Source organism: Heptranchias perlo, chromosome 8 (genome assembly GCF_035084215.1).
Source record: "Heptranchias perlo isolate sHepPer1 chromosome 8, sHepPer1.hap1, whole genome shotgun sequence".
Classification (NCBI taxonomy): domain Eukaryota; kingdom Metazoa; phylum Chordata; class Chondrichthyes; order Hexanchiformes; family Hexanchidae; genus Heptranchias; species Heptranchias perlo.
In genome coordinates, this window is record NC_090332.1 from 11,353,007 (window position 1) to 11,369,403 (window position 16,397).

General features: G+C 38.4%; 1 protein-coding gene across 6 annotated transcripts in view; it reads left to right on the forward strand.

The window, feature by feature from the left end:
• cep170aa (centrosomal protein 170Aa) overlaps positions 1-16,397 on the forward strand; it is a 116,719-nt gene that overhangs the window by 29,473 nt on the left and 70,849 nt on the right. For 4 of the 6 annotated variants that reach the window (XM_067988656.1, XM_067988660.1, XM_067988658.1 and 1 more), the window contains exons 1-3: positions 5,017-5,115; positions 9,047-9,193; positions 10,260-10,736. In XM_067988656.1, coding sequence (XP_067844757.1) covers positions 5,100-5,115; positions 9,047-9,193; positions 10,260-10,736 — 640 coding nt within the window. In that variant the 5' untranslated portion in view covers positions 5,017-5,099. Of the gene's footprint in view, positions 1-532; positions 623-3,659; positions 3,739-4,761; positions 4,821-4,979; positions 5,116-9,046; positions 9,194-10,259; positions 10,737-16,397 lie in introns of those variants that run through there. The other 2 variants (XM_067988662.1, XM_067988657.1) reach the window with 2 other exon arrangements.

Consider the following 16,397-nt stretch of genomic DNA (forward strand, 5'->3'; position numbering starts at 1 on the left):
TCCTCCTCAGTGCTGACTATAAAATATTGGTCAAAATCCTGGCCAGATGAATGGCCTGATCCATACAGATGTTCCTCTGTAATGCTCCTCATGTAAGAAAACATCTCATAGTGCTTTACATTAAAGAGAATGCCAAGCTGGAGGGAAAAAGGGAAAATGAGGGAAGTGGGATGGGGCACAATCGAAGAGGAGGATTTTGAGATGGTGTTTATAATCAGCCAAGGAGGAGGCAAAGTGGATGTAAATGTAGATGATGAACCATTAACACTTCTTTCTGTAATCACTTTTGTCAAAATTGTTTTATTTCAAATCAATAAGGATAATTTAAACCAGGAACTATAAAATTCATTTAATAAAGGATTCTGCAACTTGGAAGTCAATCCTGTGTGGAGCAATCTTCACATACACACTAAATGAGGAAAAGGAAATTGGTGGCAGTTGGATGAATTTTTAATATGCTCTCCAATTTGTGTTTTTTATTTGCCCTCTGAGCAAAATAAAAGTAGGGGAAAATATTTTTTTTCTTTTACAGTCCCGCAGTGTGGACAAGCAACATGCAGTGATCAATTATAACTCTGCTGACGATGAGCATAAAGTAAAGGACCTTGGCAGTCTAAATGGGGTAAGTGGCAAGCCATTGCCTATTGGTTGGTGACTTTGACACTATTTTTGTTTGAGCTTAGTTTAAACCTTTTTGATTATTAGATGTCTTAACACTATCCAAGTACATATGTGTCACACTTGGGTAAAAATTGTAATTTCTAATGCTTAATATTTAATAGATTCAGAGAACCACACCAAATAATATTTTCTTTGTGGTGATATATGTTGGGCTTTCAGCCACCTAGACCCCAATCTCTGGAACTCCTTCCTAAACCTCTCCACCGCCCACTCCTCTTTTAAATCCCACCTTAAATCTCACCTCTTCGACCAAGCCTTTGATCGCCCCTCCCAATTTCTCCTCCTCTCGCTCGGCATCTATTTTCTTTATGCCTTTGTGAAGCACCATGGGATGTTTTTCTACATTAAAAACGTTATCTAAATGATTGTTGTAGTTATTGCCAGTTGTTGTTTTTTGTTGCTCTTTTGCAAGTCAATGCAAGAGGATTAAAAGACCAGGAATAGCTGAGATATTATGTTGGTTATAAAGTTGGAAGCTTCACCTTAATTCTCATTGCTCAATAATTTGAGCAAGTTTCCCAAAAAGTTAAGTTTTACATTGGTGCAAATAATTCTCGGAGATTGGCTAGCTGCATTGAACTTGAACGGTGTTTATTTTTGTTTGGCTGCATGTCTTCCTCGGATGTAATACATCATGTTCCATGTACAAGGAGCAAGCTACATGCACAACATTCTCCCTTCTGGAAACGTATTGGCACCCAATGTTTTCACCAAGTGGTTTTGTGTGACTGAAGTCTTTACGCTTCAGTACCTTCATATCTATCTGTATTTAGATAACTGAATCCTCAGATTTCTTGCATAAGATCAAGCAAGGAATGCAGTCTAGCTTCAGATTTAGGAGTTAGGATTAAACTTGTCCTGTACCTTTTTTAGATGAGGGTGGGCAAATCAGCAGAATCTTATGATGAACGACATAAGTAAGGAGGAATAAGATTATTTATCTTGTACATGTGTCTTTATTTTCTTTCAATGGAAAGTTCCTGCACATAACAACCACCTACATATCTAGTCACATTTTAATGCTCCTGCTGTTTGTACTTGTAACACAATGCATGCTTGGTTCTTCTGGATAAATAACCTCCTGTCCAGCGTGAAGATGGGAGTCATCTACGTCCTGATGTCAGGCACCTATTCTGTCAGTTGGTGACCTGGACTTGCTTCGTATGGTATATAGAGGAAGTTTCGATTGACTAGAGCCCTACAGGTTATGTAATCTTAACTTTTTGCACTTTGTCAAATGTTTACTCTAAATAAATTGAAAACTACAATGCATGTCCTAAAATAAATAACATTTTCTAAAATGTTCAATTTATGATTTTTAGAGTTCAGATTGCCCATTTGTGCTTATGCTGCTATGAACTTTTTAAACATATTCTAAAAGTCATATTTGGTGCTACTTTTTGAGAAAATGGCGTGACTTTTTGCTACAATTCAAAATAATATGGGGAAACAGCCAATTTTATCAGGACAATGTGTTCAGCAGTATGGGTGTACGTGGTTTGGAATCACTAATTAGAATAATGTTGCACAGTAATACACCAAAGAAAGTGATCTATCCTTGAAGTTAAATTGCTGATGTTTATCTTCAGCTGCTTCATCAATGACCCCCTCCCCAATCATAAGGTCAGAAATGGGGCTGTTTGCTCATGACTGAACAGCGTTAAGTTCCATTCGCAATTTCTCAGGTAATGAAGCAGTCCATGCCCGCATGCAGTAAGACCTGGACAGTGCCCAGGCTTGAGCTGATAAGTGGCAAGTAACATTTTTGGCACACAAGTGCGAGACAATGACCATCTCCAGCAAGAGAGAACCTAACCACCTCACATTCAGTGGTATCACCGTCGCCAAATCCCCCACTGTCAACATGTTGGGGGTCACCGTTGACCAGAAACTCAACTGGACCAGCCACATAAATGCTGTGGCTAGTAGAGCAGGACAGGGGCTGGGTTTCCTGCAGAGAATCGCTCACCTCCTGACTCCCCAAAGCTTCTCCATCACCTACAAGGCACAAGTCATGTGTGTGGTGGAATACTCTGCACTTGCCTGGATTGCAGCTGCAACAACACTTAATCTTGACACCATCCAGGATAAAGCAGTCTGCTTGATCCACAAACTTAAACATCCACTCCCTCCACCACTGGCTGTAGTGTGTACTTTCTACAGGATGCACTGCAGCAATTTGCCAAGGGGCTTCTTTGGCTGCACCTCCCAAACCCGCACCCTAGAAGGACAAGGGCAGTAGGTACGTGGGAACACCCTCACCTCCAAGTCATACACCATCCTGACTTGGATATATGTCGCCATTCCATCATTGCCGCTGGGTTAAAACCCTGGAATTCCCTACCAAACAGCATTGTGGGAGCACCTTCACCACATGGACTGCAGTGGTTCAAGAAGATGGCCAACACCACCTACTCAAGGGCAACTAGGGATGAGCAATAAATGCCGGCCTTGCCAGCTACACCCACGTCATAAACATGAATATTACAAAAAGGTTATTATATCATTCCATTTACCAATTGAATTGTACTAGAGATTTAAAGGTTTGTGAAGCATTACGACTTTGAATGTACTTTGGTCAGAGCCATACACAATACCTAAATCCTATCCGAGAACTGACTGCTGGATCTATGATGCTATAGATCAGTCAGCCCTCATTGATCGGATTCATATATTGTGTGTGGTTCATTTCAAGCCTACTGTTAACTGTGTTTTTAGTACGCTTGATTGTACAGCTAAGAATATTTAAATTGTGCCTAGGAAGAAGATTAGAGATTTTCCAGACTCAATGATGAATAGTTGATTATTTTTCTCTGAGGTCTCAGAGGAGGAATGAGTAAAATAGGAAATAATTTTCTGTGGAAATAGCTGCTTGTAAAAAATCCTAGTAAAAGCAATAATTTATATGCTTTTGTTTCAAAGTATAAGAAATAGAAACCTGTAGTTGATTACTGACCAGGATGCCTTTGTTTTCACAGACATTTGTTAATGAAGCCCGAATACCAGAGCAAACCTACATCACTCTGAAAGTTGATGATAAACTTCGATTTGGATATGATATCCTTTCCAAAAAAAGCTATTAAGTTGGTAAACAATAAAATGTTGCAAATGTTTGCCAAATATAATTTATAAATGCACGTTTGAAACATATGTAAGAAGGATTTTATTTTGTTTATATCCCCAATTTTCTCCCATCTCTCTTGAAGGTGGTGACTTCTGCTGTACTATGGTTTGTTGGGTGCCAGCAGATGCTCAATTCTAGCTGTGGCTGATCTTCATGTTTGAACAGCCTATTTGATGATGGAAAGCCATCACAGCTGAGCCTGAGCCTGATCCTGCTCTTATGTACATACTTCCCAGCAAGGGTCATTGGATAGTGAACAGCAACAGAAATCCTACTTGATTTCTTGCTCCCTTTTCTAAATTCCCTCTCACCTTTTAAGACACATTGAAACCAGTTGTAGGACCCTCACTGATTCCCTTTCTGCGATCACTGAAAAAATTCAACAATTGTCTTCCCTTCACTATATGCTTGGTACATTCATGTGCAAAACAAATATTAACCTGATAAGCTACCACAAACAAACTGTCAATACAGCAGCAGAACCAGTGTATTTTTGCTGCATAAAAAGATGCTGTATCTTCTGTGACGTAATATGGATATATACTGGATCACCTTTGGCTGCAGTTAGTTTGTCTAATTTTTTTCCTGTTTGCTAACCTCATGTAAGATTTTTAATCTGCTTATGCCTATAATTAAAGCAAGAACACATTGTGGTCTGATTTATGCAGCAAGCTGACTGGTCATTGTGTCACTTGTGTGTTATTCAGTCAGTCCACTTATTGGATGTGTATGTTATACCCAGCAGATAATCAGTGGATATCTGTAAGTCATTGCGAGGCACATTTTCTGATTGTTAGGCAGTGAACTTTAATAGCAGCAGCTGCATGTGTGCTTCAGCTGATTTCTCTGCCACAACTTCTCTAACAATCAGAAAATTTGACAGTTGCGTTTCAGCAGTAAAGTGTGTTTTAGTTTGCAGTGCTGTTTTTTTTCTACATTTCCTGAACATGCCTTACATACCAATTTGTTTACTGTGGAGAGAGGGGAACTGCGAGTTCCAGAGGAAGCACTTAAGGTAAGGCTAGCAAAAGTTGCCTGAAAATTGCCTGTGTCAAATTGTATGATAAAACAGTTTGCATTCATTTTTTTGTTGCTGGTATGATATGCATTTAATAAAAACCACATTTGTGCTCTTAAAACAGAATTTTCAGAAATAATTTAACCTTGTTTTTAGCATGAAAAGTTTACAAGCCAGTTGCAGTTACCACAGAAACCCCCAGAAGCTGAAGGATCAAAGGAGGCACCGATCGGCTCTGTGGAGGCCAAAGCTGAAGTAATTGCTAATGTAGTAGAGATGCACAAAGCTGCAGGTAATTTGCTATTTTTTTATTGTTTATATTATTGAATATAATTTTTCTTTTATATTCTTAACTATATCCTTGGACACTTGCACATTGCTGTATTAAAATGTGTTTTTTCTTGTGTAACTTTCCTCTGTTGGTTGCCTGTTGTGCTGTTATCACATCTGTTTGTTATCAAAGGACTCTGCCTACACAGTCAGTTTACTCTGGTGTATTACCACCCATTTTTCAGGAACCAGAAATTGGGAATAAGAAAGTACCTCATAAATAACATACCAAAATAATGAATAATAAGGGAGTAAGTTTAACTTTTTGCTAGTTTTGAACTCATACCAACTTAGCATTGTCTCAACCATCCATTATGATGTGCTGTAGCAGATTCTATAACTAATTCATTTAAATTAATAATAGTTCTGGATAAACCAGATACATGCACCTGAACGTAACGTCTGCCAAATGAAAGTTACAGAATTCACAATGCTCGAAGATTATTTGCATTGCCCACGTGTTGGAATTTCTGGCGTGTGCATCTGTATATTTTTTAAATTTCAATGTATAAAGTAATACTAAACATGTTATTTCTCATTCAGTAGCAAAGTATTTTGTTCTGTGAATAGAACTTCCATAATTTGGCTAAAATGGGATATAGAAATCACTGATATCCTTGTACCTGTAAAATTATTCAACTTTCTTTTGTCTGTGCATGTGATATCATATGAGAAAGCAGAGGGTGTCAAATTTTGTCTGATAAAGCTCCTGTGAAGTGCTTTGGGATGTTTTTACTATGTTAAAGGCACTATATAAATGCAGGTTGTTGTATTTGTGTTAATAAACAGAATCTCACAATAGCACTTGTTTTATCAGAAGTGAGATTGAGGTTGTGAACAGTATGGTTTAGGCTGAGTGTGGTCGGAGAGGGATGGAAATAGTGGGAAGGGTATGGAGTTTGTGGCGGTGGCTAAAGACCATAGCTTTGGTCTTCCCATTGATTAGCTGGAGAAAATTGTGGCTCATCGAAGATTCGATTTCAGACAAGCCTTTTGACAACACAGGCAGTGGAGGGGTTGAGACAGGTGGTAGAGAGGTAGAGCTGAGAGCCATTTGATTACACTTGGAAGCTGACTCATGTCTGCGGATCCATACATAACTAATTACAATAGTTAAGTCCATTTGTCATCATAATCAGGCTGTCCATGTATGTTTCAAGATTTTGTCACTGTGCTCTTCCCTCTGCCGGCTTTTGCAGCCGCCTGCTGTTAGTCACTTTTCCATCAGGTCGTCTTCTCCACAGTCCCTCTATTTCAGCTTTTGTCTTCCATGTGCTTTCTCAGTTGGAACACATTCATTACCTTCACCTTTATGGCACACATCCCCAGCAAATTGCAATCTTCTTGCCATACCATGCTCTGGTATTGCATTACTTCATTTTCATTACTTCACCGTGCATTCCCAGATGGTTACCAAGGTTGCGAACTATCTCTAAATCTATTACAATAGTAGGATGTTAATTAATATTAATCTGGCATAGACCAGTTATTTATAAAGGTTCTAGAAAAAGAAATTCCAAGAACAGAGGATACAGAAGCATAGAGGATTTTTCCTTTTCCTTTATATATGTAGTGCACATTTGATTACAACTTCTTGATAGGTACATGTGTTTGACTCGTAAAAAACAGAGAATCTCACAATAGCATTGGTTTAATCGGACGTGAGATCATCATGTTTGTCTGGTGGTCTCTCCCCAAACTCTCTTAACCTGGTTTTGACCAGCTATCCATGAAGGTTTAGAAAAGTGATCAGTAGCACTGGTTTAATCAGAAGTAAAGTCTTCTTTCTTCTTTCTCTGGTGGTCTTTCCCCTCAGGTTAAGGTATGGTGTTTTGATGTTTCTTCCTTTTAGAAAATCCAGAGATTAGTTGTTTCCCAGTTGGATGAACAGCTAGCTCTATTTATGTCCCATTTGTTTATTACAAATTTCTTCTAACCTAGATAGTCTTATCTACTTTTCCTTGGAGCAAATATATAGGTTCTAATTATGACAGTTTTGACATTGGGACTAAGCTCAACTCAGAATTTCACTCTTCCTTATTAGTGTTAATTAGTTTTTCCTTCATGGTTGTTTATAAAAGGCTTTTGTTTCATTAGGGTTACAGTTTCATGGATTCTTGCAGTTCACAACTAGCTTTAACTAATATATTCAGAAAATACAAAATATTACTACATTATACAATATAAAATACAACTGCATTGGGTCATGAAAAACATGGTATAGAATATTATTATACATCACAACACCAACCTCTTCCATGCACAGCACATACCAAAAACATGCAACCTTCTCTTCCATGCTTTGTCAGAATCTCAGCACCATAAAGAATTGTCAACTGGATTGTCTCGTACACATTCCAATGTAGTAATCTAGTTGAGGAGTTTAAATCAGCTAAAGCACAAGAGCATAACTGGAGTGGTTTAAAACGTTATCTGAACCCTGAGACTAGATTACAGCTTTGAAATCACTTTGAGATTTAAAAAAATATTGAAACCGTCAAAAAAGTCTTAAAAGTGGCATCCATTTTATCTGGGGTTTTTTGTGAGCAACTGCTGTTGCTGCTGATGATTATCTGTACCCGTGCCAACACTCTGCATAGTGACATTCACACTATCGAACTAAGAACTGCGATTTTATTGCTACAAGTTTAATGTAATAATTTGCAGCTGATATCATTAAATTCTATAGCTGGTCTAGTATTTTTTGTAATTGAGATGCCTTGTATTACTTTTTAAATTTCCTGTATCATTTATTCTTCCTTTTTTAAATTTTCTGTCCTTTTAATGAACATCTGCCTCCTTTTTCCTTACATTTCTTTATTTTTTCTGTTTTAACCTGTCATCCCCCTTCCTGTTTTAGTTAGTTTTAACCTTTACTTGTTCAAACTGTGCTTAATTATATATTCGGCATAAGATCCTAAATTTTAACTGGCAGAATGGTTACAATAATAAAAGGTACACTGTAATCTAAAACTGCTGCAGTAGATGTGAGCTAGGGTTTCATAATTGGTCAACTGTCCATTGATTTTTCAGCCACTAGGCTGTAAGCAACCTGTTGCATGGATGTAATGGTTCTCAATTTGCATGAGGAAGCCACTAAGTGTGAACATACCTTTAGTCCATGTTAAACTCTTCAAAATATATTATTGTTGAAAAGCTCAAATATTTACTTCTGTGTTAGGACAGTATGTTTTTAAGTGTTGCAGAAGATTACTATACCTGCAGTTGTAAATATAAGAGAGGCCCTGGTGATCAGCAAGGGAATACAAATTTAGTAATTGTAGTTATAACCTTTTGATGAACTAATTTACAGAAAGTGCCATCACAAAAGGAAAGTGCATTTTGTGGTTCAAACTGAAAGATGTTCCTACAATTAAGAACATAAGAAATAGAAGCACTTGTAGACCATACGGCCCCTGAGCCTGCTTTGCCATTCAGTAAAATCATGGCTGATCTTCTACCTCAACTCCACTTTCCTGCCCTATCCCCATATCCCTTGATCCCCTTAGTGTCCAAAAATCTATCAATCTCAATCTTGAATATACTCAACAACTGAGCATCCACAGCCCTCGGATAGAGAATTCCAAAGATTCACACCCCTCTGAGTGAAGAAATTCTTCCTCATCTCTGTCCCAAATGGCCGACCTCATATCCTGAGACGATGACCCCCTAGTTCTAGACACTCCAGCCAGGGGAAACAACCTCTCAGCATCTACCCTGCCAAGCCCTCTAAAAAAAATTCTAAGTATTTTATACATTAAGTTAATTAAATTGTTGATCCGCAAATTCATTAAATTATTGGATTTGGATTCATAGTCCACTTTTTTTTGTTGGTAGAAATGATTCATGAGAACTAATATTCCTTGGGTTACTTTTTTTCCCCCGACATCCAGTAGATATTTCTGCTATGCCTGTAGCCCGTGGTACCCCTCTCTATGGACAGCCTGCTTGGTGGGGTGAAGATGATGCAGATGATGAAAATTCAAGCAAGCAGGACCCCAAGCCAGTGAGTGTGAAGCTGGAAAGCAGTGCAACCGGAGGTAGGAACCCAAGTAGTGAGTCCCTGGAGTATTAACTTGTCAGCAGCTGTTTATAGAATAACCGTGACAGAATCTATATTCATTTTTTTAAGGGAGGTATGCTAATAGTAAAACCTGATGTGGAGATGCCGGTGATGGACTGGGGTGTACAAATGTAAGGAATCTTACAACACCAGGTTATAGTCCAACAGTTTTATTTGAAAATCACAAGCTTTCGGAGGCTTTCTCCTTCGTCAGGTGAGTGGCCTCCGAAAGCTTGTGATTTTCAAATAAAACTGTTGGACTATAACCTGGTGTTGTAAGATTCCTTACAATAGTAAAACAGTTTGCAGCTGAACCATTTTCTATAGACTTCTTGAAGAATGTTCAGAAATTGTAATGTCACAGACATTGTGCATCAGCCAACAGTTGTTCAAGGAAAGAATTGATTAAGACAATGTTAATGAAAATTTTGTGTGTTGTGCTGTAGAGTTCTCCTCCACCGCTACATGTATTTTCCCACCACTGCTTCACCATTGCAACAAAGTAAAACTTTTTAAAAGCTTTCTCCGTGTTGGTTGTTTCTCTCCCGCAACTGCCTGGCTTCCATTTGGAACCTTTCTCATTTGAAGTAAGGAATTCATGTGGGGAATTACTAGTGTCAACATGTAATGCATCAAGTCACCAGACTAATTTGCTACATCACTGTGCTAGCTTCTAATTAATGCAAGAGAATTGATTTTTAAAATAAGATTCATTAATATAAACCAGGGTCTGAATAAATTTATTGTATTTGGTTTTGTATTTGGACAATTTTCAAAAAACTTTATAAATAAAATCTGAAGGAAGCTGCATAGGTAAGGTTCCACTGAAAAGTAGAACAGAATTTGATTTATGTTTGCAAATGTGTACATAAGTTGCTCTTCACTCAAACCTTGAACAGTATTAATGTCACATCTGATTCTCTATGGGAAGCGGTCGGTACAGCCTTAAAAGAAAATGCTTTTGACAACTATCCTAGGAATGATTTAAATCTTCTGAATTTTTTGACGAAGTAGTGAATTTCATTGTCCTAATATTTTTTTAGGAGATGTCGAGGAAGTCAGTAAATCTGAAGATGATAGCAAAGACTTACGAGAGGAAGTAATTTACCCATTCTGTAGAGAACCAAGCTATTTTGAAATCCCTACTAAAGAATTTCATCAGTCTGCTCCATCAGTGGAAACTTCAATTCACGAAATCCCCACAAAGGATACGGAATCCTCTCGTGCAGTGGTTCAAGGGCATGCTTCATTTACTATTGAATTTGATGACAACACTCCAGGCAAAGTGACAATCAAAGATCACGTCACTAAATTCACTCCTGATCAGCGCCACAAGCAGAAGAAATCTCCTCCAGCCACCAAAGAGCTGTCTGGACTCCAGGCTGCAATGATAGCAGCAGAAAGCAAAGTGGCTGATTGGTTGGCACAAAATGATCCACCTAGAATGAGACGGGAATCGATGGATGACGATTGCAAAAGCATAAAGAGTGATGTCACAGTTCAGATGAGACGATTAAAAGGTAAAATTCTTGGTAGTTATCAAAAAATCTGTTGCTTAAACTTTTCAAAAGGCTGCAAGCCATTTTTGATGGCTGATTTAGCCAACCATCACCATATCTGGATGGACCACATCAAGCACTATTGGGCCTCACTCCCCTCTTCCAAAATTGCCGACTCCCCAGAATCCTCCTAGAGAGCAAAGTCAACCCAGCCACCTTTTCTCCACCACCAACTGTCTCACTAAACCCCTCTCCCTTCCACCCTCACCTCTAACAACAAATGTGAGTAGCTCATGAACTCCTTTCTCACGAATATTGAGACCATCCATTCAGCTGTCTCTAACCTCCCTTTTCTTTCCAAAACTACAATCACACCACTCAAACGCTCCTAATCAAAGCCACAAATGATATGCTGTGTGACTGTTTCCATGGTGCCTTTCCCATCCTCATCCTCCTTGACCTCACTGTATCCTTTGACATGGTCGACCACATCATCCTCTTCCAATATTTTTCCTCCGTTGTCCAGTTCAAAGGGACTGTCCTCGTTTGATTCCTATCTCGCCTATCTAGTATTTCCAGCAATGGCTTCTCTTCCTATCCCCGCACCATTATCTCTGGAGTCCCCCAAGGATCTATCCTTTACCCCCTTCTCTTCTTCATCTACATGCTGCACATTAGCAACATTTTCTGAAGAGATGGGGTCTGGGGTCAGCTTCAACGTGTACGCTGACCTTACTTTGCTTTTTCTCTCCCCTTCCTCTCTCAACTCATCCACTGCCTCTGTTGTCAGACTGCTTGTCCGATATCAAGACTTGGATAAACTGCAATTTCCTCCAATTAAACATTGGGAAGACCGAGCCATCGTCTTTGGCCCTGTATCCTTGCCATCGATCCATTTACTTTCCCTCGTCACTGTCTCGGGATCCTCACTCTCACAAAGACCAACTACTTCCACCTCCATAACATCACCTGCCTCTGCTCATCGGCTGTTGAAACACTCATCCATCCTTTGCCACATCCAGACTCAATTATTGCAATGCTCTCTTGGCTGGCCTCCAATCTTTAATGCTCTGTAACTTCACCAAAAACGCTGGTGCCTGTATCCTATCCCATGCCAAATACTGCTAACCCGTCACCCCTGTCCATGCTGATCTACATAGACTCCCAGTCCCCCAATTTAAAATTCTAATTCTCATGTCTTAATCCCTTCATGGCCTTGCTCCTCCCTATCTTTGTAACCTCCTCCAGCCAAACAGCACCCCCCCAATAACTTTGTTCCTTGACTGTGGCCTTTTGTGCATTCATCCTATCTTTGCCCCAACATTGGAGGCTGTGCCTTCAGTCACTTAAGCCCTATGCTCTGGAATTCCTTTCCTAAGCCCCTCTGCCTCTCCTTTAAGACCCTCCTTATAATCCAAGATTTTGGTTACCCCTCTTCATATATCCTTCTCTGGCTTGGTGTTCATTTTTGGCTTCTTATGCCTCTGTGAAGTAACTTGCAACAGTTTTCTACGTTAAAAGCACACTCAAAGGGTCGTTAGTGTCTGGAACGAGCTGCCAGAGGCAGTAGTAGAGGCGGGTACAATTTTGTCTTTTAAAAAGCATTTGGCCAGTTACATGGGTAAGATGGGTATAGAGGGATATGGGCCAAGTGCAGGCAATTGGGACTAGCTTAGTGGTATAAACTGGGCGACATGGACATGTTGGGCCGAAGGGCCTGTTTCCATGTTGTAACTTCTGTGATTCTATGATTCTATAATATAAAAGCATGTTGTTTATTTTTTGGAGACTGGTTTATTGATTTATTGCCTCCTTGAGTGTGAAGTTTGAAAGGACTACTAAATCCTGAGTAAATGGATGCTAGTTTGTTTTATTTTACCTATCCAGCATCATTCCTTTACATGTTCTCCCATTAAGTGGTTTGTACTAACAGGGTTACTGTTCTGGAGCAGTTCTTCCAGTACATTAAAATACTTCAAATATGTTTAGTAGGCATTCTTACATAGAAACTAATGTGATTCATGACCACGTGCACCAAAGTGAGATCTTTTTAATATAATGTTGAAGATTTTTTTTTAGATCACCTGTTAATTTCAGAAGCTATTTTGCAATATATTTTGAAAGCCAAGTGATTATGAAATGTCATGAGTATATAGATATATCACAGAACATCAATTAGTCTGATCACCAGTTAATTGACCAAATTAAATTTCAAAATTTATCTTTCTATGATTTGATTATCCACAAATTGAAACCTTATAAGTTAGAAGCTTACATGGGTGTTCTTATACATTTAATGTAGCATAAGGCTGAAGAGCTTTGCTATATGACAATTTTATATTTTTGATCTTAAAGATTTCCACTCAGTACCTCCAACTTGACTATATGACCACTAAAATTAATCATGCTGACAATGTGACTTTTTCTATCAGTGGAAGTACATGCATCTGACCGAAGGCTTGGCTTCAAAATAATTCAATACAACTAGTTGCATGGAAATGTCAGAATACAGCTAAGCTGCTTGGTGAAAATTGTACCAAGCCTTTTAAGTTCCTTGTGACACCTCCATGATTGACTGAAGGGAACATGTGATTTGTAGTCACAAATACAGGAATCTTATTTTGTCCTTTTTAAAAAAAAAAATTACTCTTATTCTCAGGCAGTTCATCATTCAGTATTAGAAGAATCAGTCATTTCACATCTATTTCGTAGGCAGAAAATGCTGAGACAAAACAGCATGTCCACAAATTCCTTCCTAGTTAGAAACAGGAAGTGCTAAGGTGTTTCATCTCTTTCCTCCCTTTCATGTAGAATAGTCCACTTGGTATAAACTAAATTGCAGTTTCCTAAGTAATCTTAAAGATATATTCAGTACCAGGCATAGGGTGAAATGTTCAATGCTTTGTCAAAATAGGAGGGTAATAAAATAGATGTTAATCGCTAAACAAGGAGGCCAAGGTAGATATGAAGTGTGTTTTAAGGAAACAGAGGACTAAGGAACGGCTTGGAAAGATTTCAAAATGATGTCCATTTTTAAAAAAAAGGCAAATACAATGCAGATGAAGGAAATGGAAAAGGGATTCTGAGGACATTCATAGCAAGTAAAGAACTGAAGAATAGTGGGACTAAAGGGGTGGAGCTAATAGCTCATTTCTCCTCATCTCATTATCTTGCTCTCTTGGTTAAAATAAAAACTTATTATCCCATTAACTGTTATCAAAATTGTTATGAAAAATGGAACATCCTACAACTTAAACTATTAAACCGTCCCCTCAATTGCCACCAATCCAGTTTATCATGAAAAGAAACAAAAAGGACAGACTCAATGCACCTTGCTCTGTATAGGAACTTTAGCTTCTCTTTCTTTTCTCAAAATAAAAGTGCTACTTTTTCTGGAGTGATGTTCTTCAGATATCTGCAGAAGACATTGCGCTTATCAACTTTAAGATTAGACGCATGCAAGATAGATTCCCCCATTCATAGCCAATGGACAGTAAATCGTACACATAGTACTGTTTCTGTCACGTTTCTTAGTCTGTCATTTTCAAGAGCTGTTTTAGACCATGTTAGGATTTTAGAGTGACATAAATCATGTTCTCTTTTGTCACGTGCAGATTTTTACTTCAAAGCATTTTTGTAATTGATAGAGGGAAAAGGGACCAAAAAAGGTTTGGAGGAAAAACACAACCGCTGATGTCTGTGGCTGTACAGAATCTAGTGCCAAACTCATTTGAGACATTAATATTCAATAACTGTACCTTGGATTGTATAACAAAAATCCTCTTCTCTCACCAGAAAAGAATCAAGTTTAACTTTGCTGCAACTTACAAGCAGTCTGTGCTTCCTTGCTAAAATCAGGAAGATGGTCACTCATAGAGGAGATGAAAAATATTGCGATTGACAAACTTTTTTTAAAAACAGAAATCTTACTCCAATATTAACATGGGAGGGGTGAGAGCAGTTAAGCACAAAAATACCCTAGAATTGCTCGATGGCATTCTGGTAGATGAATGCTTGTCATGTTTAGTTGGGCTTTTTTTTCCTGTTTGGCTTTAACCAGTTTAAAGTAGATGGGTGGTTGCCTCTGCTGGGATGATAGAGAGGGAAATTCCAGATGAGCGAGTCTGGTGTACATCCCTGTGTTATCCCAAGGCATCATTTGAGGGCCCAAATCTAACAGATACATTTGTCCACACAAAAAAGTTTTATTTTTTGGAAAGATGAAAGCCACATTTATAATTCCTGTTTCCATTAGCAGGAAGCTATCTGTTTTATTCCGCCTGATCATGTTCTTTGCTATTGTTCCATGAGAACTGAGTGCATGGGCAAGGATGCTGAACAGAGCATTCAAGCAGCTGCATTTCAATCACTGAAGTGCTGTGTGCACTTTGCAAAATGCTATTTGACCAACTCCAGCTTTGAGAAACAATGTGATATGCCTGGGCGCTTTAGCCTCAAACAGAGGGGAAGAAGGGAGGGGTCTCCGAGGGGGCTTTATGAAAGGTACTTAACAGGATAGGTCAGGGCAGCAAAACAAGAAGGCACAGGCCCAGGGCTTGAAGGATAAGTTTTAATATAGACGCAAGAAATATTTCTTTACAAAGAGTGATATGCCGGTTGCCTAGAAAGTGGTTGAGGTCAGGACACTTGGACTCATTTAAGTAACAGTTGGAAGCTGTAATTGTAAAATGGTAGGATTGGTATCTTGAAAGGATGAGATCAAATGGCCTGACGGGCCATGTTCATCTGAACCCATCTTATGATTATCAAAAAAAGCCTTCAGATCCCCTTCCACAGCAATGGCTGGCTTAGTGCAGAATCACTCAGCCACTTGACCTAAAAGCAAGGAGGTATTGGTGTTCAACAGATAGTAAGTTAAGAATGAAACACCAATGCTAAGAGCATTGGAAAATTTAGGCCTTGTATGAAAATTTATTCCATTTAGTTAAACTCAAACAATGTCAAAATCCCCTTTTTCCTATACAGGTGTTTCTTTGTAACCTTCCTTACTCTTATGGAGATAATGTCAAACTTCTTGCATGCATGATAAATTGCATTATTTATTTATCACTTAGCAGCAATTCCAAATAACTTTTTTTAAATGAACACACAATTAGATGTCATCATGTTTCTGATATCTGGAATATTTTTATTCTTTTTGAATTGCTAAAATCTGACCATCCTTTGTGAAGTTAGTCTTCAACTGGACAGTTAGGCTTACCACTTTGACATATTTTTGAGTGTTCCATAGAAAAATTGATTATGGGACGAAATAAAAAATCAATTTTACCCCTGCTCTACAGTATAAATGGAACAACTGGCTTATTTACTGTCTGTCCAATCTATATGGGACTTTTTGAACCAGCATTCAGTGCTATTAATTTGAAATTCAGCAAATGTTACCTGTTTTTGTTCCTCTCAACTTTTTTTTAAAAACAGTATGCCTTTTTATTTATATCCATCTCCTCTTGCTTCCTTTCCCCCCAAAAAATCCTCCTGCTGACACTTTTCCCAAAAGGGCGAGATCGCCTGTAGACTTTATCAACACAATTTCATTTCCATTTTTATATTTTGTAATAAGTTTATTGACTGCTAAGTTAACATTTTTAGGGAGAATCAAGGAAATACAACTGTCTGTGATGCATAGAGGTGAGCATATTAAACCATTATTAATGGGATTTC